Source organism: Sminthopsis crassicaudata, chromosome 3 (genome assembly GCF_048593235.1).
Source record: "Sminthopsis crassicaudata isolate SCR6 chromosome 3, ASM4859323v1, whole genome shotgun sequence".
Classification (NCBI taxonomy): domain Eukaryota; kingdom Metazoa; phylum Chordata; class Mammalia; order Dasyuromorphia; family Dasyuridae; genus Sminthopsis; species Sminthopsis crassicaudata.
The window spans coordinates 30,409,712-30,433,311 of NC_133619.1; the positions used below are offsets into that span (position 1 = coordinate 30,409,712).

The 23,600-nt window shown below is 37.6% G+C and overlaps 1 protein-coding gene across 3 annotated transcripts in view; it reads right to left on the bottom strand.

Moving 5' to 3' along the window:
• SPATA16 (spermatogenesis associated 16) overlaps positions 1-23,600 on the bottom strand; it is a 295,979-nt gene that overhangs the window by 89,599 nt on the left and 182,780 nt on the right. For all 3 annotated transcript variants that reach the window (XM_074298205.1, XM_074298207.1, XM_074298206.1), the window contains exon 5: positions 20,261-20,345. In XM_074298205.1, the coding sequence (XP_074154306.1) occupies positions 20,261-20,345 (85 nt within the window). The remainder of the gene's footprint in view (positions 1-20,260; positions 20,346-23,600) is intronic.

Below are 23,600 nucleotides of genomic sequence, written 5' to 3' on the forward strand. Positions count from 1 at the left end.
GGCTCCCTTTGAATAATGCTTGGAAAAGCAGCAAAGAAAAGACAGTCACTTTCTCTGTAATTACTTCATGAACTCAACTGAAGGGTGGGTGTCAGCCATTCCTAATGAGTCTTGGCCTGTGTGTTCAATGGCAAATGTCAACATAGTTTGGGATCCTCTTTAATCATGCTGTATTTCATTCTGAATACAGGGCTTGGGTTCACTAATTCTTTAGAGTCCTAAGTGGCTATAGACCCAAGTCACCAGAAAGTGTGTAGTCAACACAAGTATTAGAACAGACAGGCTAAGGGCTGGTGAAATGTATTGGATCAGCTGTCCCTGCTTCAGAGTGGTGCTCCTTTATGGCTGCAAAACACCCTGGCCTTCTGCCATGGATACATGGAGTACAAACATAGTAGAATGCCCTTCTATTTATTTTAAGCCTTGCTCACTGAGTCTTCCCCAATCCCTCAAGTCCCTCTCTCCATCTAAAAGCATCCCTCTTCAAGATTCCCCTTTTCAATGATAGGGGGAAATAAATAAAGAGAGATAACATTTGTAAAGCCCTTAGTACAGTGCATAGTAGGTTCCTTAATAATTTTTTGAGGGAGAGGGAAAGAAGATTGGGATGTCTCTTCTCTTTATCTCCTTTAAAACTAATGTGATTCCATTTGATGAGTCAATTCTGCCCCCAATCACTGTAGTGTGATAAAAAGTATGCTGAGACTGGAGCCAGGGCAGATTCCCATCGCTGATACATTGCTGTATGGGCATGGGCAAGCTGTTTAACCTCTTAGTTTTAGCACCGATGGGGATAAAAATGTCCCGACTGTGTCAGTTCACAAGGTTTTTGTCAATGCTACAAAGGGAAACACTAAAATCTGGAGGTGAAGGACATGGATTTGAATCCCATTGTAACTATTGGTAAGTCATCTTCCTACTTTGGGCTTCAGTTTCTTTACTTGTGAAACAAACTCTGAAGTCCCCATCAGCTTTAAATCTATGACCCCACTAATGGCATAAAGTGAGTGGCAAATCTCAAAGTACTCTGTAAAATGTAGCTGCTATTATTTTGTATTTTATTGATCTACTTACGTTCCTCTTCCCTAAGCACCCTCACCCACCCTAAAGGAATGCAAACTCTTTGAGGGCAGAAATCATTTCATCTTTATAATTTTAAGATTGTAGATAGAGGAGTGGAAAGGGTAGAGGTGATCTAGTTTAATTATTTCACAGATGAAAAGAGAGGCCCAGAGAGGTGTTGGGACAGAATTTGAATTCAGGTCATTTCAATGTGGAGTTCTAACTGGAAGAAACCTCAGAAGCCATCATCTTGTTCTAAGCTTTTTTGTGTCCAGTGAAGCAATGGGTTTTTAGTCATGCCCTTTGGTAGACTGGTGACCCTTTCTCAGAATGTTCTTAAATATGTAAAAGAAATATATAAAATATATTGCATAGAATCACCAAGAAAACCAGTTATATTGAAATAAAGTTTTCACAATATATTAAAACAACAAGTTCATGAACTTATAATTAAGAACCCCTGATATACTCAATTTACTCTATGTTCTCATTTTATAGATGAAGAAGGTGAGACCTGGGGCAGTTAAACATCTTATCCCTGTTCACTCAGATACTAAGTGCTAAAAGCCCAAATCATCTGATTCTGAAGTAGGGCTTCTTTGCCCTATTCTATATATTTTTTCAAAACCCAGCTCTGTGCTCTACTATAGGTCTTCTCTACTGTTGAACTCAAAGAACAATTTAGATCATTCCATTGCCTCTTTATTTTGATATTTCTTTGAATCCACATCTTCCCCCATCCATACTTGACTCTAGCTTCTTAAAAGCAGGGCCCATACCTTATTCATCTGCCTTTTGGAATTTCTAGCTGCATGGAAGGCTTCATTCAGGTGCCTTTCAAGAACCCCAATCTCCCTACTGTGAGCATCCTAAACCAGCTCTACTTCCTGAAATAGCATTTTATATATTTATTTATTCACATGTTTTCCCCCAATTGAATGTAAGCTTTTTGAGGACAAAACAACTTTAATTTTTGTCCTTGATATATATGTGATCTGAGGCAGGGAATTTGCTCCACCAATGCAGGGAGACAATTGTTTTATAATTTGTAGATTTATAGAGTTACCTGAAACAATGAAAAATTAAGTGGATTGTCCAACAGATCCATGTGCTTCAGAGGTAACCCTTCCCCAAGGCAGTCTTTTTATTTATTATGGTGCACTTCCTCTCACTTGGTATGGAGTAGATGCTTAACAAATACTTGTGAAATTGGACAGGATTTATATTGCCTCGCCTCCTCAGTATAGTACCTTTAATAGAGCAGGTACAAAAAGATCTTTCTTCTCTCTCCCCCAATTAATTTTCATTGCCCTGGATTGAAATGAATGGGCATTTCCCTTTTATATCGTTAGATGGTAATTCAGACCCTTGGTCCATTTTACATTAAATCTGCCCCTAAAGAGCACAGATAGGGACATACTTGTGAGCTAGACTTTTTGGGGGGGCTATTCACTCTTCATTATTCCACCTTCATAACCATCCATACCTATCCTGCATTTCATTTTTGTTCTCAGCTAGCTCTCTTTAATTTTTTTTTATTAAAGCTTATTTTCAAAACATATGCATAGATAATTTTCAAGATTCACCCTTACAAAACCTTGTGTTCCAATTTTTTTCCTTCCTTCCCCTTACTTCCTCCCCTAGATGGCAAGTAATGCAATGTATGTTAAACATGTGCAATTCTTTTTATACATATTTCCACAAATATGCTGCACAAGAAAAATCAGATCAAAAAGGGAAAAATGGGAAAGAAAACAAAATGCAAGGGGTAGCTAGGTAGCACAGTGGATAGAGCACCAGCCCTGAATTCAGGAGGACCCGAGATCAAATGTGACCTCAGATATTTAACACTTTTTAGCTGTGTGACTCTGGACAAATCACTTGACCCCAATTGCCTCAGCAAAAAACAAAAAGGCAACAAAAAGGTGAAAATACTATGCTGTGATCCACACTCAGTTCTCACAATCCTCTCTGTGAGTATAGATGACTCTCCCATCATAAGACTATTGGAATTGGCCCGAATCATCTCATTGTTGAAGAGATCCAACTCTATCAGAATTGATCATTGTATAAACTTGCTGTTGATGTGTAAAATATTCTCTTGGTTCTACTCAATTCACTCAGCATCAGTTCATGTAAGTCTCTCCAGGTCTTTCTAAAATCATCTTGTTGATACTTTCTTACAGAAGATTCATAACATTCATAAACCATTAACTTCTTCAGCTATTCTCCATCTGATGGGATTCCACTCAGTTTCCAGTTTCTTGACACTACAAAAAGGACTGCCATAAATATTTTTGCGTGTGTAGGTTCTTCCTCTCCATTATGATCTCTTTGGGATATAAGCCCAATAGCAGCAATGCTGGATCAAAGGGTATGCCCTTTGGGCATAGTTCCAAATTGTTCTCCAGAATGGTTGAACAGTTCACAACTCCACCAACAATGTATTAGTGTCCCAGTTTTCTCACGTCCCCTTCAATATTTGTCATTTTCTTTTCCTGTCATTTTAACTAATCTGAGGGTTGTGTAGGAATATCTCAGCACCTTTTCATTTGGTTATAAATGGTTTCAATTTTTTCACATGAAAATTATCTGCTCACATCCTCTAACAATTGAATAATGGCTTGAATTCTTACAAATTTGAGTCAATTCTCTGTATATTTTAGAAATGAGGCCTTTATCAGAACCTTTGAATGTAATTTCTTCTCCCACCCCATTTATAACTTCCTTTCTAATCTTGTCTGCATTGATTTTGTTTGCACAAAATTTAACTTAATATAATCAAAATGATCCATTTTGCCTTTCATAATGATCTCTAGTTCTTCTTTGGCCACAAATTCCTTCCTTCTTTACAGATCTAAGAAGTGTACTATTCTTTGTTCTTCTAATTTGCTTATAGTATCACTATGTTTAACTCATGAACCTATTTCGACCTTATCATGTTATAGGGTGTTAGGTGTGTGTCAATACCACACTAATTGTGTAGTTTCTGCCACACTAATTTCCAATTTTCCCAGCAATTTTTGTCAAATAGTGGGTTCTTCTCCAAAAAAGTGGGATCTTTGGGTTTATCAAACACTAGATTACTACAGTCATTGACTATTATGTCTTGTGAACTTAACCTATTCCACTGAACAACTACTCTATTTCTTAGCTAGTACCAAATGGTTTTGATGACTGCTGCTTTATAATATAATTTTAGGTCTGGTACAGCTAGACCAACTTCATTTTCTCAGCTGGCCCTTAACAAGTCTCTGCTAAGGTTTTTTATTAATAACAATAGTGGTTCTCTTTTACATAGTGTTTCAAAGTCTGTTTGATGTTTTACATATATTATCGCTTTTGACCCTAACAACAACCCTGTGAAGAAGGTGCTATAATTATCAGCCCCATTTTATAAATGAGAAAACTGAGGCTGACAGTTTAAGTAATATGTCCAGAGTCTTAAGCTAGTAAATATCTGAATCAGAATCTTAGCCCTATCTGCCAGCCAGGTCAGCACCCTGGTCAGCACCAGGATGACCTAAGAGTTCACAGATAAGACCTTTGGCAGGTGTATTTACACTTTCAAAGGGGGCTGGAATGGTGCCGTGAGGTTGATTTGGGGATGCTTATTCTCAAAGTCAGCTATCATAATGAGCATGGTGGGGTCTGCTCCTGATGATCCACAACCTCTGACCTCCTCTAGACTTTTGTTCTGCCATTAAGAGCACTAGACTTGAGAGGACACTTCTTCAGCAATGGTTCTGCCAGTAGGCTCAGCTGGACCATCTCATCTTTTAGTAGAATTTTTCTTATATGTCTGAGTCCAGGTCAGGACCGATTCTCCAAGGGAGTGAATAAATGAACTTCTGCTTTTCATATCACTTGTGATTTCTGCCTATACTTTAAAGGTCTGGGGGACCACTGACCCTTTAGTTTAGATTGCACTATATTAAAGCCTGTTTGTGTTTTCTTGGCTAAAAATAGGTTAGCTTGACACTTGCTTTATGATGCTGGAGAAAAATTAAATCATGGCACCTATTACTGGCTGACATTTGAAATGCCAAGGTCTCATTATTTGGAAGGGTTGGTGTGGTAGTGGAGAAATACCACTGAAAAATGATTCAACCAGCGGTAACAGCATGACAAGGAGAGTTGGCATTTAAAAAAAATTAGACCCAGAAGTGAGGAAAATAAGCCCCTGTAAGGCCAAGAAAAAGGGTGTTTCTTTTTTTAATTACAAGGCCTTAATCATGAAGAGATTGGCCACATATAAATAAAAAGAGTAAAAGCCTGAGCCTTTAAGATTATTATATACCTGGGTGAACACGGCTTAAATTTCATAGAGTAGTTATTTTGCATCTCTCTTCTGATAAAAAAGACCTCAATTTCTCTGCAGCCCCATAAATCAATAACTCATAAAAATCTATGTGCAATATACAGGATGACCATAAAAGCCCGAAATTTGGTTTTGCTCATAACATTTCTGTTTTTCCAATGTAAGCATGAAACAAAGAAGCAATCACAAACACTCTCAAATGTCAATAGGAAGACCAAGTGATGTCACATCCCAGAAGGTCTCATTAGAACCTCTCAGAATGTGGCAGCTAGATGGCCCAGTGGATAGAGCATCAGCCCTGAACTCAGGAGGACTTGAGTTTGAATGTGATCTCAATACTTTCTAGCTATGTGACCCTGGGCAAGTCACTTAACCCCAATTGTCTCAGCAAAAAAAAAAAAAATAAAAGAACCACTCAGAATAGCTGCAGTGCCAACCTGGGTGCTGAACAACTAGACCCCAATTACTGCAAGTGGTGTGAACTTGTTGACCCTGTTATTACTACTCCAGAAGAATGTTTAGTGGTAAGGAGGGAAGTGGTATTTTGGAGAGAAAGCCATGTACAGAAAGAGCATAATTAAGCAAGTAAGCATTTATTAAGAACCTACTGTCTGCTACGCAATGTACTAGGTACAGAAAGAAAGCTCTCTAGAAATTATCCTAGCAATGAATACACATTTATAAAATATAATCCTAGCAAGGGAGAGAGTGGTCCTGTGATCTCCTCAATGAGGAACTCCATTGACCAATGCAAGTCAGCGATTTAAGAGGTAAGAAGTTAGTGATTTGAATCGGGTCTTCCTGATGTCATGTCCAATATTATTATAAAACACTGCTTCTTTGAGAAGATTTTAGGGAAAGAAGAAGTGAAAGATGAAAAGAAGTGTCAAATTTACTTTTTTGTGAAGGGAGGGATAGTGAAGAGCAAAAGTAATGGGGGTCTTTAGAGAATAAAAAAGAAAAAGCAGACTCAGTGAAAACAATCTCATTGTTATGATATTGTCTATTAGGCCTGATGGACCCACCAATGTGAACCAGGCTGATGCCTTGGGTGGTCACCTACTAAGGATGATTTCAAAGGATCAGAGTTGCAGAGATAAAAGGGGACTAAGAGAAAATCTCAAGTTCTCCATTTTACATATGAAGAAACTCATAAGAATAGCTATCATTTACATAGCTTTACAAGGTTTATAAAACACTTTATGTTAATCTCATGTGTTCCTCAAAATAGTCCTGATATACAGGTATCTCCATTTTATAGATGGGGAAACTGAGGCAGAGAAGGGTTGAATAACCTGGTCAGCTGGCCAAGGCAGGGTTTGGTTTGAAAAATCACTCTAAGAGACTTACATCACCTGATGCTGAGTGAAACGAATAGAACCAGAAGATCTCTGTACACTTCAATGCTGTATGAGGATGTATTCTGATGGAAGTGGATATCTTCAACATAAAGAAGATCCAACTCACTTCCAGTTGATCAATGATGGACAGAAATAACTACATCCAGAGAAGGAACACTGGGAAGTGAATGTAAATTGTTAGCACTACTGTCTATCTACACAGGTTACTTATACCTTCGGAATCTAATACTTAATGTGCAACAAGAAAATGGTATTTACACACATATATTGTATCTAGGTTATATTGTAACACATGTAAAATGTATGGGATTACCTGTCATCGGGGGGAGGGAGTGAAGGGAGGAGGGATAATTTGGAAAAATGAATACAAGGGATAATATTATAAAAAAAATTACTTGTGCATATATATAGTGGGAAAAAATCTAAATAAAAGAAAAAAAAAAGAAAAATCACTCCAAGGTCATGGAGGCAATAAGCAGCAACACCGGTATTTCATTCAGATCCAATCGGTTCTTTCAATGTCCCAGGCTGCTAAGATGTGGAATGATCTTCCCCAAAATGATAGCTTACACCAGTTATCTGCTTCCTGAAATTTCATTCACAGGTTCTATCTATTATTATCTCTCTTTCTAGACAATAAAAAGTATTTTCTACTGCTAGCAAGAACCCGGGAAGAATGCAGTCTCCTGGAGGGAAGGAACTTTTTTACGTGTCTTGGTATTCTAGACTGAATCATTGAAATAAACGGATGCTGATAATGATCCAGCCAGGAGGGACCATCATGTGAATTATCTAAGTTACCCCTGGAAAAGGTGTTCATATAGTGACTCAAAACAACACAAGGATGCATGTGACTGTCTTAGCCAGAAGCAGCTTTTATTAGGGGGTGAGGAAGAAGACAAAGGCAGACCTGTTGTGGAGAAGAAAAATAGTGAGGGATGGATAGGGAGGCTGGAGACGACCAAGGCAAAAACTGCCCCTCCTCCGTGACTTTGCCAATTCAATTTTTTTTGAGAACGTGTGATGTTTGCTGTAAGACTGATGACATACTCCAAACTTTTTGAATCACAGACCAGTGCATGGAATCATAGACCCGAAGCCTTTCAGGGTCACCCTCAACTTTGGAATGGAGACATGTCCCAGAAACATGTCGCATTCCACGCTTTACCTCACCCCCTGGCATGGTGCCTCAAATAGCTTCAAGGCAAAGGGAACCAGAGGCAGCAGCATTTAGCAACTATGGTAACCATGGAAACACATCATTAAAGAATATATAAACAGGAATGAATAATTAGATGAAAAAAAATCCATTCTCCATTTGTACTGTTTTTTTAAACATATTTTTTCAAAGCCCAATTTTTAAAAAAAGTGTTCTTTCAGGCTGCCCAGCTCCATTTGGATCCCTTTCTTTTTTAGCTTGCCTTCTAATTGAAAAATATGGACAATTATTATAGAGTTTTCTAACACTGGCTAGATTAAAGGACAATTCTCCTTGTAGCATGTGGATAAAAAAATCATTGTCTGGTATTTTACAACTAATAGAGAAGGCAGAAAAGTGAGCCTCAGGTGGCCAGGAACTGGCTTTCTGTAAAATTATTGCGAGTTAGGGACAGGGGTGATTTAACCCCATTTTACAAGTGGGAAGTTGGGACTAAGTGACATGTTCCAGGATTAACTCATGAGTGACAACACTCAAGCTGAAGATGTGAGTAGTAGTGGAGCACTTCTTCCACAAGGCCAGGGCAATTTCTGTTCTATGCAGCAGACCTCCAGATAAGTGCTACTGTGGAGCTTGTGACTCTACAGAGGCACACACGGGGCAGGGATGATGCTATCTGGGGTAAGGAGAGCCCAAGACAGTTCTTTGTCTCAAGATTTCCTTTTCTGTTTTAGGGGAAGGAAACTGATCTAGAGGATTGTAAAATTTAAAAGGTCATGAGAATAAGCTTCTCATGGACTTCAAGCAGACTTCATGCAGAAGAGGTTGGCAGAGAGCCCAGCATGAGTGCACTGAGGAACCCAGGACCCATCCTGGCTCAGTGTGCTGAATCCATTCTCTCCAGAGACCAAGAGAAAGTGTGGCCCTGAAGTGGGAGGAAGTATTTGTGCCTTCCTTCTTGCTTATATCTTAGAAGTAAAAACTAAAACAAACAGGGTGGGTGGCTGGGAGAGGGATGGGAGAAGCTGAGCCTGAAAAGAAGGTTAAATTTCTAATAATTCCTGGACAACTTTTCTTCCATCAAAACCAATCTGCTTTGGTTGAATTCTCTCAAGGTCCTGCTCTCTGTTTTTCAAAGTGATAGATAATTATCTAAGAAACACATTCCCACTCCTCCAAGCTGCTAAGTTATACATTAGTGAGTCACTAGTAGTGGTAGCTCATATTTTTTAATGGCATTTTTTAGGTTTCCAGAGGACTTTTCTCACAAAGCTGTACAGTACAAGGTATAATAATACAGGTATTATTATTCTCGTTTTATAGGTGAAGAAATTAAGAAAACAGTGAGGATCCCGGCTGGAAAGAACATGGGACTGAGATTCAGAGGATATGGATTCAAATCTACCCTGGCTTATTTATGATGTGTGAGACACTGAGCAAGTCCCAACTGCTCTGGGCCTCAGTTTACCCATCTGTAAAATTAGAAAGTTTTTCAACCTGACTGCTATGGTTTCTTCTCAACCCTGATAGTCTATGGAACTATGATTATTTCTCATGTTCTCAATGCTAATGGCATGTTTAAACTTTTACTAAACAGAGGGTACACTTTCTCTTAGAGTGTACCCAAAGGGGACATAAATACAAATCCTTAAAGACCCCTTTGCTTATCTTTCTACACTGTTCCTCCCAGGGAGCCATTTTTCATGAGAAAGCCAACCTTTAAAGAAAAAAAAATATCTCTTAGGCATTTTTGCTATAGATAAAATGTTTCATGCTCTTGACCTCCCTTTCCTGTTTCTTCGTGTTGTGGAATTCTCTATGCAGAGGTTAAGGTGAGATTTTTTTTCCTCCCATGTGAATGACTGATGAAAGATTCATCACAATGACTTCATTGCCAGATCAAGCGTCAAAAAGAATGGAACAGGAGAGAAAATGTAAGGTCTGCAGGTCAGTGTAAGGGATGCAATGGCATTATATCACCAAGGGAGCCGCTGTCCTCTGTCTTTGTTGTCTACTGGCCAGTGTGGTTTATTGATGTATACATTTCCTTATTTATTTCACCTGAGCCTCAATAATATCCCAGCACTTTTATCATACGACTTTTTGGAGGCTCAGGTAAACCAATGAGTATATGAGACCATTTTGCAAAAAACACAAGATGTGATGTAAAGCTCCCATTATGCTTTTCTTATGAATATACTAATGTGTATGTGTGTAAATCTACATATCTCTATCTATCTATCTATCTATCTATCTATATCTATATCTCAGAAGCTTTAACCCAAGCAATTGGTCAATCAACAAGCATTTCTCAAACACCTACTATGTACCAAGTAAAATCCTTGTATTCACAGAGCTTACATTTTATCTGGACAAACTACATTATATTTAATCTCAAAAAGAGAAGATGAAATGATGGGAGAATAATCTTTAAATATTTATAGGAAAAAGCATAAGGAAAGGGAATTAAGTTTACTCTCCTTGAACGGGAGTTTGTTTTTATACTCCCAGTACTTAGCAAAGTTCCTGGCATACAGGGATGCTAAATAAATGCTTGTTGATTGATTAAAATTGAAGAAAAGCAGACTTAGCTTTAAACTAAGGAAAAAATGACCCAAACTCCCAAAATTTATAGTTGCACCAAAGTGGGCTACTTGCAAGTAGAGAGAATGGATATCCAGAATATTACAGAGAAAAATCTGACTAGATTTGGGTTAGATTATAGAGGAGATATACTCTTCTCAGCCTGATCTTCTGGGTTGTGATTTTTCAAGTAACCAGCCTGAAATATTTTTTTCCCTTATCTTAATCATAAACTGTTCCTTTTTAATCCCCAGTGAACCCTATTTTTTACAACTTTGAACAGGGAGCAAAACAAGAGAATGGGAGAACTCTTTGAACCCAACCTGAATAGAACCAGCTTTTCTAAGTCCTCCGTCTGTGCTAAACCTCAGAAGAACAAGTGAATGTTAATTCAGCTGACAGAGACCTGGGATGCACAGAGGATGTTATTGTTGCTCTGAGATTCTTCAGTGTGTAATGAGGCTGGCTAAGAGGTCCCGGGGATACAAAGAGTTGGGTAGGCTACTTTTTGCTTTGGGACAGGGAAGAATCGACATGGAATCAATGAGGGGCAGCAGGAAGAAAGAGAGATCCAGCTGGGGTGTGGCCCATGATGTCAAACTCAAATGGAACCTGGGGTACTTAAGTACTAATAAGGGCATGAATCTTAACTTGGAAAAGTGCCACCCTTGGGAAGAGTGCTGGCAGTGATGTGCAATTGACCCCTCAGGTTTAGCCTGATCCCTTCATTTTACAGATGGGGAAACAGACTCAGTGATACATGAAGTGATTTGCCCAAACTCACTTTGGCAGTCTACACTACCACTTGTGTTTGGTGTTTGTATTTGGCTTGATTTATCTGAGTCAATACCGTGATCTATATCAAATGAGAGGGCTTTAAAGACTGGGGTTGTTTTGTTTTTCTCTTTGTACCCCAAAATTTAGTGTAGGGAGGCAGAGTTCATACAGTTCATCAAGTTAGTCTAGCAAAGTCTTTTCTCCCCAGGAACCCTTGCAGACCATCATCAATCTATGTTCTCATGAATTTGCCATATGGGTTTCCTGTTTTGGTTCTCTTTGCATGTTTTCTCATCTCCTCTGCTGGACTTTGCCTCCTTTGAGGGAACAAAACTATGTATTCTCATGTGTATATCCTCATTGTACCTAACACAGGATAGAGCCCATAGCAAGTACTCAGTAAACATTTTGTGGATGAATGAGAGTGTTCAGGGATCAGAAACAGTGGTGGGTGGGGAGCTAAGATTTGGTCAAAGTGCAATGGAGAAAATAATCCCCTCAGGAACCCTTCTCAGAGTTAATTCTATTTCTTTGTTTTGGGTAGAATGAGACAGATCATGTACAAACACCTTCAAATCAATTCCTTCAAATCACCAATTCCTATTCTACAGAAGAACTAAGAACTCTGTCTCTCTCTCTGTCTCTCTCTTTCTGTCTCTCTGTCTCTTTCTGTTTCCCTGTCTTTTTCCCCTTTTGTCTCTTTTTCTCTCTCTTTCTCCCTTTGTCTCTCTCTCTTTCTTTTTTGTCTTTGTCTCTCTCTTTCTTTTCTCTCCTCTCTATTTCTGTCTCTTTCTTTCTTTGTATGTCTCCTTTCTCTCTTCTGTCTCTCGCTTGTATCTCCATCTCTCTTTCCTCACCCTCAATCCTTCTTTCTCTAGCTCCCTTCTTTTGCTAATTAGCTCAGAATTAGGAAGAGGTCTTGTAGTGTTCTGAAGGAGGAGGATGTCTGATAACAAGAGCATGTGGATCAACAGCAGTTGCTTAGGTTACGAAGAAAGGCGCGTGTGCAAGGAAGTCCTGCCCTACATGACAAGATATTTTCAGCTTTTTCTCTCACTCTGAAGAGGTAGCACTAATACAGAATAACATGTACAGACACTTTTTTTTTGTTCATCATACCATGATATGCCCCAGAATGAGGTGTTATTGAAGGAATACTTCAAGACATTAGCTCCTTCCTTCCTTCCCTCCCTCCCTCCTTTCTTCCTTCTCTATTCTTCCTTTTTTCTTTTTTTCCTTCTTTTTCTAACACATTATAAAGTTTTCATGATTTTTTAGGATGGAGAAATAGCAGGATTTTACTTTCATGTAGCCTCTGAGAAGAAATCTATGGTCTTTTAATTATGAATGAATGAATGTAAATGAATTTGTTAAGTGTTTTCTTTGTGCTAGGCACTGTGATAATGGGACATGTGGGTAAATGCTCTGTCCATAACGCTCACATGGCCAATATTCTTGGCTACCTGTTGACAACAAGATGAGAAAAAAAGAAGTAGAATTCTTAATGTCAGTGAAGAATATTTTTCTCAGGAATTATTTTACTTCCAGTCCTGACCTCCTTGGAATGTCCCCTGGTTTGGGGGAATAACAGGTTGGGAAGAGGAGTAGAAGGACTGCTAAACATGGATTCAAAAGACCTGGCTTTGAACTCTTACAACTTACAGCCTCTTTGACCTTGGACAGTAATTGTGGATCTCAGTTTGAATGGATGAATGTCTAGTCCCACTCATAAACTTCCAGGGAAGAATTCATTAGCTCCCTCTGGAGGGAGGGGTGAATAACATTAGGGTCTATGAAATTCAGCTCTTTGGTAATACTCCCAATAATGAAATGATGCTCTTTACCAGAACACAACTGAATTCCTCTATGGAAACTTGTGAAAGGGCTTCAAATGATTGAAAAACAGTTATTAAGTTCTTGCTACTTGCCAAGCCAGTGGTAAGTGCTGGGAATATGAATTCAAGGGTGAGATAGTCCTTGCTCTCATATTTTAATGGGGGAAGGCAAAATATATAGTGAGTGGTGGCCAAAGTCTGGATAATGGTCTGGAAGTCACAAAGATGATGAGTGGAACACTGAGGAAGTTTTCTCATCAAAAAATAAAGACACTGAGTCTAAAGTTTCTTCCAACTCTGGATCATTTGAAAGTGGTGAGGTGAAACACTGGTAGTGTATCATGGGGTAATGTGGTATCTGGGTCTCAGCTTAACGATGTCCCTTCCAGATTTCAATTTTTTTTTGGCTAATTAGAGCTTCTCAAACTTTAGACTGCAGGGTTTCCTTCTTTCCATACCGCAACATCCAATCTCTAAGAAATTTAATAGGGATTTCTTATGACATATAATAAATGGCCATAGGAGGCTGGATGGTGGGATATAATGAGAAAGCTCATGGTTCAAAGAAAGCCTCACAACTTACTCCAGGTTCCAAACTAGTTCCCAAGCATTTATGACTGTCCTGACCTTCCTTCTATCAATTACTAGCATATTCTCATCTCTCTTAAAATTCTTCTTTGACTGGATCTTCCTATAAACAAAGCATCAGGCAAAGTCTCTCCTATGGCTCTTGTGGACAAGATGGGAGAGATGTGGGCTGGATGTGTCTATACAGCAGTATAGTTAGGAGGGCTCAGCTTGGAAGGTAGTGTCTAGTAGGGTATGCTAGAGATCAGTGTTAAGTAAATCCATTTTACATTGATGCAGATTAAGGCATAACTGATTAAGGTTTATCTAATTTGCAGATGACACAAAGCCAAGGAAGATAGTTAAAACCATGGACAACATGTCATTTAAAAAAAAATCCATAGTAGACTAGAATGCTGAGCCAAACTAATAAGATTAAATTTAAGAAGGATAAATTTAAAGTCTTATATGGATTTTAAAATTCATTTCATAAACAATAGTAGCTAACATTTACATAAATGTTATATATTATTATAATTATATATATGTACTATATACATATATATGTGTCTAAATACATTATAATGTATATACACACATTTTTCACCTTAAAGTTTGAAAACATATTATTTAATTTTCACGACTCTGTGAAGCAGCTTCCATTATTCTCTCCATTTTATCAAAGAAGAAACCAAAACTGAGAGAGATTAAATGGATTGACTGGGGTCACACAGATAGTAGGTATCTGAGGCCAAACTCACACCTTTGCCACTGAGGTCTGCCAGCCTCCAGGTCTGGAGAGGGATCATGTCTAAAAACAGGCAAACAAGGATAATGAAGGGAGATTGGCTTGAAGGACCCAGGGATGATCTACCAACATAGTTCTTTGTATGGTGGATTAAATTTGCTGAGAGATTGAGGCTTGATGAAAGGGAAAAAAAATCTTACAGCTAAGAATGCCCCCAGGGAAATGAGTTCTATGGTAGATAGTACGTTTCCATAGCCATTTCTCTAGGGTTCCAAATATAGGTAGCTCTCTAATCCTACTTTGGAAATCTGAACACTTGTGCCCCACTGGCATCATGGGTAACTTCCCTGGCTTTCTTTAACTTCCAACTAAAATCTCATATTCTACCAGAAAAATTTCCCAACCTTTCTTAATTCTAGTGCCTCCTCTCTGTTAATTATTTCCTTTTCATTCTGGATGTGCTTTGCTTATATGTATTTATTTGTGTTTTCTTTGTGCTAGGCATTGTGATAATGGGAGATGTGAATAAATGTTCCACCTGTAAGGGCCACAAAGGCACTATTCTTGGCTACCTGTTGACAAGAAGACAAGATAAAAAGGAAGTAGAATTTTTAATGTCAAGGAAAACATTTTTCTATCTGTAGGCTGTAGGTTATATGTCCTGCTATGTCTGCTCTCCCTCTGCCCCAAGCCATGGCTGATTGTTGCGCAATGATTTATTTACTCGACTATTTGGAATGTATAACTCCACTGAGGCCTACCCAAATGCTCTCCTATTGATATAAGCTGACGGTCATAACCAAGGGACAGTCGAGATGGGTTGCCATCCCCCAGTCCTTGGCCAAAGATTTAATCCCTTACTAATTTCAGTTGGGAGGCATGAATCTTTCCTGATGCCTCTGCCTGATCCTTAAATCTATCTTTGTTTCAATAGCCAGAATAATTCCAGTCACAGGTGCAAACAGAATTATACAAAATACTTTCATCTCTCTGATACTTGGCTCAGAGCCATTTCCCCATGCCTGGTCTATGGAAAACATTAAACATCAGACTCTTGTTTTCACCCCTTTGCTTACTACTGATCTCTTCCTTATTTTAAAATCATATAACCACGGCCAAGTGGCTTATTTAACATTACTACACTATAGGTCACAAAAAACCACACAAGGCATCTAATTAAGCAATAAAAAGAAAGGAGATATAATTTGGAAAGCCTGAAAGGCCAGACCTAGTGGATCTCACAACCAGAAATGGGTAATCATTTCCTTTGGCTGTACTTTTTTTTTTTTTAACCAACCCCAACACTCTCCTGGCTTTTTGGTTGGAATAGGATCCAATGCACTGGATTAAGAACTGAGAGGATATGGAGCAGAAGGGAGTTACACAACAAATTTGAGAAAGTTGGTTCTTAGCAATGGGGTAAGGGAATGGAGGTATGGTTCTCTGGCTGTTAAATATCCAGAGTATGTTAAGATTTGTGGGAATGAATAGCAACGATAGAATTTTAGAGCTTATAGAGATCTATAGAAGTAATCTAGCTCATGTGCTCATTTTATGGACTAAGACCCTGAGATTCAGAGAGGTCTAGCAATTGATCAAAAGCCACACAACTAGCCCATGGTAGAACTGCAGCCAGAAGCCAGATCTGTCTCCAGGTCATTACATTTTCTACTTTCCCATTAAGCCTCAGCCTAATGAGGCAATAACCACAGCGACACAACCAGTTTGTTATCCCAAAATTTTTAAAAAGCTTGCTTTATGAGAAAGAATATGGAAAACATTTGTTTCCTGGTAAAATGGAAAATGGAAGGAGTCTGTTCCACTACAAAGTACTGAGTTTGCAATCAAGCCAGCTGGGTTCAAATCTTGCTTTTGATACTGTCAGAAGTGAGGAAGTCATTTGATCCTTCTAAACCTTAGTTTCCTCATTTACAAAATGGAGATAATAAAACTAGTAGGACTCACAAGATTTGGGGGACATTTAAATGAGATCATTCATGTAAGCTAAAATTTAAGCTTGTAGAGGGCAGTTCCTTTTTTGTCTGAGTGATAAGCAAAGTGAATGGCACATGGTAGGTACTTCATAAATATTTATTGAATTGTTGATTTTAAAGTGCTTAAAAAAACCTATCAGTAGCATATAAATATCAGCTATAATTAGTATTTTAATCAATAAAAGTTTACCAGAAGACCAATGGTTTTAGCTTGTTCACAGGGACCTTGGAAGTCAGCTGTCTAATCTCTTTTATAAATTAGACTATGATGTCACAGATGAGGATTGAGAAGGTAATAAGCGAATTAACTCAAATCTGAACCCAGGGCAGGTGAAGTTTTCATGGAAACATAATGCTTTAAACATTGAAGAAGAATAATGATAATAATAGTACTGTTATTGATGATTATTTACTCAAATTATTTTGCTATTGATGCTTTATTTTTGGATCAGGTGAGTGATTTCACAGTTATAAATCTGTGGGAAGATTCCATTTGTCTATGAAGATCAACAACTCTTTGGTAACTTGTGGTTTTAGAGAGTTGCATGTGGCACTCAAAAGTGAAGTGACTTTTTAAATAATAAATCTAGAACTTGGAGGAATCTCAAAGGACATCTAATGTCCTTTTTTTTTCAGATGAAAAAATTTGGGGAATTTACAACAAGGTCATGCACATAGTGATGGTCAAAGGCAGAATTTGTATTCAAGACCATTGATTTTGGTTAGTGCTCTTTGAATTTATCCAGGGTCACAAAGTCAATCTATATCAGAAGGTAGACTTTAACCGAGGTCATCCTAACTCCAGGCCTGGCTATTTACCATTCCATTCTCTCTCTTTATAAAATATAGGCAGACTAGACCCCTGCCTTTGCCAAAGGTATAATTCAACATTGTATCCCTTTTTAAAAAAAATCAATGAAAACCCCCTTTTTAAGTGGAAAAAAATTGGTTGTTTAACCATTCACCTAGATTATAGCCATAATTTTAAATTCCAGCAGAGCTGATTATTTCCTTCATCCTTCTTTTATAGATGAATTGCCCTCCAAACAGTTTACTGTCTGATGAATTTTGTCTAAGACCTTCCAACCCAAGATTCTTTTGACTTAGTGGATCCCATAAAAACCCCATGACATTTTTATAGAGTGAGCTGTTTGTCTTGATATGTTTGGCCAAATTTTACTGACCAGCATGAAATCTATAAGCAAATGAAAGGCGGGAGTACTTTAAGAGTGGGCTAGTTAAACTATTTGGGTAAGGGAAGTGTCCAGCAGGCATGGAAATTATTTTGGTTGAATAGGCAGCTAGGTGGCATTGTAAGTGGAGCATTACACTTGGAATCAGGAAGAGTTGAGTTCAAATCAAAGCATTCCTAAGCAAGTCACTTTTACGTCTCAGTTTCCTCAACATGGAAATGATATTAATAGCACCTCCCATCCAGGACTGATGATTTCATTGGTATATGGAACTTTCTAGTATGGAAATTCCCTTTCTCAGTGTAGTTCAACATCTCTACGACTTCTGGCTTGAGACAATCACTTACAGCACTCAGAGGTTAAGGGACCTGTCCAAAGTCACAAAACCAGCATGTGTCAAAGGCAGGGCTTGAACCTAAATCTTCCTATCTGATTTTCTTTTCTCTGCACCATATTATCTCCCTAAGTTAAGTTATTATGACAAGAGTGGCAGTACAATAAGGATCCTAGAAGTTTATCATAATGGAATAATAGCAAAAGAAGGAAATTAGACCAGAAAGAAATCTGGGACTATAGTCAAGTCAATAAATCTTTATTAAATGCCTGCTATATGCCAGATGCCATGCTCACAGCTTACTCTTATCTATATGTATATATATTCAAGGATATCTCACTCTTCCTAAGTTAAAAATGGCTTAAATTTCATTGAATTAATACACCTACATAAATACATTCAATGTAGATAATAGTCATATGTAATTAAGTCTTTTTGGAGACAGCTGATGCATTCCCTAGGATATGGAAAGACTGTTTTTACTCTAATAGTACACAATAGTGATTTTGAACCTATGGCTCTTGCAGATATATCTTTTGTAGATTAATTAATGAAAGCTTTCAGTTCTGAATGCTATATTTCAGGAAGGATATCGACAATCCTGAGAACATCCAGAAGAGAGGATGGTTAAAAGTCTAGGAATTTTATCAGGTGAGGGTCAGTGGGATTTGGGAGCTGGCTTCAAGGAACTGAAAGTATATCCTGGGGAAGAGGAATTAGCTTTAGGACAATTTGTTGAGGCTTTAGGGAAAGATTTTGGCACAATGTACCACAAAAAAGAACTATTCAAAACTGGAATGGGCTGTCTCAGGAAGCAATGAGTTCTATCTCACTGGAAGTCTTCAAGTAAAAGTTGGATGAACTTTTGTCAAGTATGCTAAAGGAGAAGGGTGAACTTGGAGACAGGAAGACCTGGATTTGAATTTTGTCTCTACCACCTCCTAAGAGAGTGATTCTGGGTATTTTTTAAAACTCTCTCTGAGTTCCACTTTCCTTATATGAAAGATGGAGATCATAATAGCATCTTTGTGAGATTGTTAGGTCACCAGATGAAATAATGAATGCAAAGTACTTAGTACTTAATATACTATATAAAAGATATCCATTATTATTATAGAGTCTATTCAGGTATGGGTTGGAATAGATAAGGGGTTCTTAATCTGGGGTCCATGAACTTATTCCAAAAATTCTTTAATAACTGTGTTTCAATATAATTGGTTTCCTTTGTAATTCCATATATTTTATCTTATACATTAAACTGCAGTTTGGGGGGCAGTGGTCTTTCTATAGGATCCACCATAGTGCCAAAAGGGTTCAAGATATAAAAAAGTCAGGAATTCTAGATTTAGATGATCTCTGAAGTTTCTTCTCCAAGAGAATTTGTGATTCTCTTTCTCATTTATATGTATCCTTCTAATGTATGCTGATGCTCTCTTTATCACTAAAACACAATTGCGTTTAAAAGTGTTACTGAATTCATAGTAGCTTTTTATCACCACATATTTTTGTGTTTTCTCAACTGACATATGTTAATGACAAATATCATGTGGAGTAGGGAGAGTCTGTGAAATGTTTAGATGTTTAAAGGTATTCTCACATTAAAAAGACACGTTGGCTTGGGAGAGAAGGACCAGGATGTTCTCAGGCCCTGAATTTAGAAAGGCCTTAATGATTACTTTCTGTCTTTCTTTCAGCAGAGTGGAAATAGCTCACTGTTTGAAAATATGATTACTTGAAGTAGAAAATGACTAAATTGTGGTTAGGTGAAGTCCTTCTTTGCCTAATCCTGTAACTGTACTCTTTCCTGCCCTATGTAATAGAGTTGGGCTGGCATCCAGAGGCCTCTTGCTTCCCCAATAGGGCAATATTAGTACACAACCAAACCCAGTAAGTAAATACTCAGAGAATAATTTTTTCCATCCTTTTTAAGAGTTCTTTTGTATTACTACCGTCCTTCTTGGACATCTCCCCCTTTATTGTGCAATTAGAATTTAAGAAAAGATCACATTCAGATAGTCAGTGATATCATTCATATGATATCACTGTAGTGCCTGCATTGGGAACAGTGTTTTGGGGATCCCAATGAAGCATCTCACCTAATTAAAGATGGAGCTCAGCGGTGATGACCTTAACTTTTCCTTCAAAATTAATTTCAGAAAAATGATTTCCTTAAACTTATATTAAATTAATCTAAGGGAGGGTCCTTATGACTGATGTGCCAGGACTACTTTTCTGATGGCCCCGTCTTTTCTTTTTCGGTGCCCATCTTTCCCTTGGGTTCTAGAATGATTCATCCCTGGGGAGAGGGTCAGATTTGAAGATTTACCTGCCAGTACAACTTGATGAGTTTGCTGACATACTGTTCACTTCCTCCTGATAGCCAGTACATATAGTCAGCGATCATGGCACTCCTGAAGGTCAAAAACAAAGAAATAGAAACAAATTCATAAAATAAGTGAAAAGCTCCCAAATCTAGGACTGAAAACACTCTATTGAACAGAGATTATAAAACATGAATATTCACATTAGCATCAGAATAAATTGTAAAGCCTTCTGCACCCCCTCTTAATTGTTTTGCCTTCCCTCTGTTAATTATTTCCCATTTTTATGAATATATTTGTTTGTATTTTTTTTCTCTCTCATTTGATTGTAAGTTCCTTGAGGACTCTTGCCTCTTTTCATATTCAACACAATGTAAGTATAGTAGCACTGTAATAAGTGTTTAATAAATATTTACTGATTGATATTTATATTGATTTTCTGCTGAACTGTAGACCTAAAACAACAGTATATTTTTCTTAGTTTTTTTAAACTTCTGTTTATACAGTATACAAATATTTAGAAGCTGCAAGAGAAGGTTTTGCTTCAATTGCTTCTTATTAAACTTTAGAGCATTTGGGGACTAAATTCCATTTTATACACTCTGAAATTCCTTCAAAGTCATAACAGCATAGATGGCTAACACAGGCTTTTAGGCATATCTCTCCTTGCTGAAGTAAAAACTTATTTGTTTTTGATTAAATTAAGCCTCCTTAGAAATTTTCTAGGAAAAAAAATCTCCTAAGCTTTCTCCCTTACTCCGACATCTTTGTCTCTAATTGAATCAGTTTTAGTATCCAGTCTGTTAAAACCATTCCATTCTTCTTATTATACTTGGGAGGGGGGCAAGAAGGGTGGGATAGCGAGGCTGGGGGGAAGGGTTTAACAACTATCATGAAATGGATATTAATGTGTTGTTTGAATGCAATTTAGAAGAACATTTTGTTTTTATGGTTGCCTCTCTGCTAGGCCTCTCTATTTCTTTTCTCTAGAGACTGCAAATCCAATTAAATGTGACTGGAAGTAATTCCAAATTGTCACGTTAGCCAATTAAACATATAATAATCCCGTGTACCTAATCACAAGCGCCAAAAGTTTATTTATTGAAGTAGAGCTATCACTGTGTACCCCTGGATGTTTTCCTAATCTTGGTCTGCAGAAAAGTGTTGTTTCTTGACATTCCTGTAAATTGAATTTGAAAACTTCCTTTCCTAAATATAGGTGTCTCAGACACAACCCCATTACAACTCAGCTGGGAATGATGTGGTGTAGTAGAGAGAGTGTTGAATCTGAACCAGGAAAATCTGGGTTCCATTTCTGATTCTGGTAATAACTGGGAGACTATTACTAAGTCATTTATGACTCCTCCCTTTTAGTTCCGTTTTCCTCATTTGAAGGAAAGGGAAAGTTGAACTAGATAATGTTAGATCTGGTTCCAAATCTAAGATCTTAAGATCCCAGGTTCTGAACTGAAATCATTAGAAAGTCTGAACTGTTTTCTCTTAGCATGGATCAACATTAAAAGACTTAAAAATGCCAATGGAAAGAAAAATGATCATTTTGGAACTGACCCTAGAATTAAGAGAATGAAGCATTTACATATTTTTCCCCAACCTTTTTTTTTTGTTGTTTTTTGTTTTTTGTTCTCCAGGAAGGCTAAAGACATCAGAAGGGTAATATATCTGCGAAAACTGGGTTTAAATGAAGCAGAGCTGTGCAAAGTCATCAAACTCACTCTTTCCTCCAAAATCATCAGAGAACATTAGCAAGACAAGAATCAAGATGGCTGGCCCAGCATGGAGTGGGTGTGGCCAACCAGTTAGACTTGGGAATGAAGCTATCCATTTGAATGGGGACAATTAAAAGGTACTAGGAACTGTCTGTGTCTTCAGGGGTAGAGTGAATCCCACAGCTAACAGAAGAAAGATAAGTCCATTTCAGAGCTAGGGGAGTCTCAAAATCACTTGAAAGAATTCTATCAAAGAAAGGGAAAAATTTGGGCATCACAGAAACTGCTGAATGATTTTTCCAAATGTAATCCAACCTGCTATCTTTCATGATATAGCAGATGGAGATCCTGACAGAGTCAGGAAGCTCTGAATTCCAATTCTACCTCAGATACTTACTAGCTCTATGACTCTTGTTAAATTCTTTCATCTCTCAGCCTGTTTCCTCAGCTGTTAAATGGGGAAAGTAATAGTATTTATTTCACAGGGTTGTTGTGAGAATCAAATGTGATGTTATACACAAAGTTCTTTGGAAACCTCAAGGCGCTATATAAATATCATCTACTGTTATCAATTCAATTGACATTTCACTAGCTCAACAAATTGTGATACATAAAAGTAATGGGATAGGACAATGATGAATATGAGGAATTCAAAGAAGGATGGGATGGCTGATATAAACTGATGAAAGGTTAGGTAAAGAGAATCAGGGGAACAACTTTTCATAAATATTGCTTCAATGTTAATGGTAAGACTAACAAAATTAAACTTGGTGCTGCTTAATTGAAATAGTTTAAGTTTGACCCTAGAGAAAAGATGAGAATATGCACTTCCCTCCTTTTATTAGAAAGGTCCTGCTGTTAAATGTCATCAGTATATTGGTTAGTTTCACTATTTTTTTAAATTTGAAATTTCTGGTACAAGAGACTCCACAGAATCTTTTAAAAGGCTTTAAAATCTTTGGTACAGGGATAATTTGGTGGGGAGGGATTTATATTCAGTTATAAATATGATAGAAAGCAAAAAAATCAATAAAACTTAAAAAGAGGGAAAAGATAGCAGGTGTTCCTAACCTTTTTTTCCTAGGATAATCACTTAATCAAACTGTGAGCTGAAGTGATTCATGTGTTGGTTTGACAATTTGTTCTTAAAGAATAGTACTTCATAAATTTATAGACAGTTGGTGTCCCACATTGCCATCTTGTGTCCACCATTTTGCCTATGCAGCTGTTCTAAGCTGGAACTCTGGGCCCAGATTACTCTTTTGCTCAACAAACAGTCCCTAATGAAGATGCCAGTTATCAGTCAAATAAATAAATCATTACGCTGAGGGCAGAATAAGGATCCTTGGCATAATTTATTCATTTGCTGGTTCTTGTCAGACATTAGGAGGATGCCAGAATTCAAAAGTCCCAGCCAAAGACTATTTCAGTTCTCAGTTATATATTTTCCTAACTCAGATTATATAGGAACATTGGTCACAGTATTAGTGGACAAAGAGATACAGAAAAACTTGCAAACTCAGGTGGCTAGAAGGGTACAGTCAAACCAACAAACAAAATTAAAACAATTAAAAGACCAAAATGGGAAGAACTATCAGGATGGAAGATGAGAGAAGAA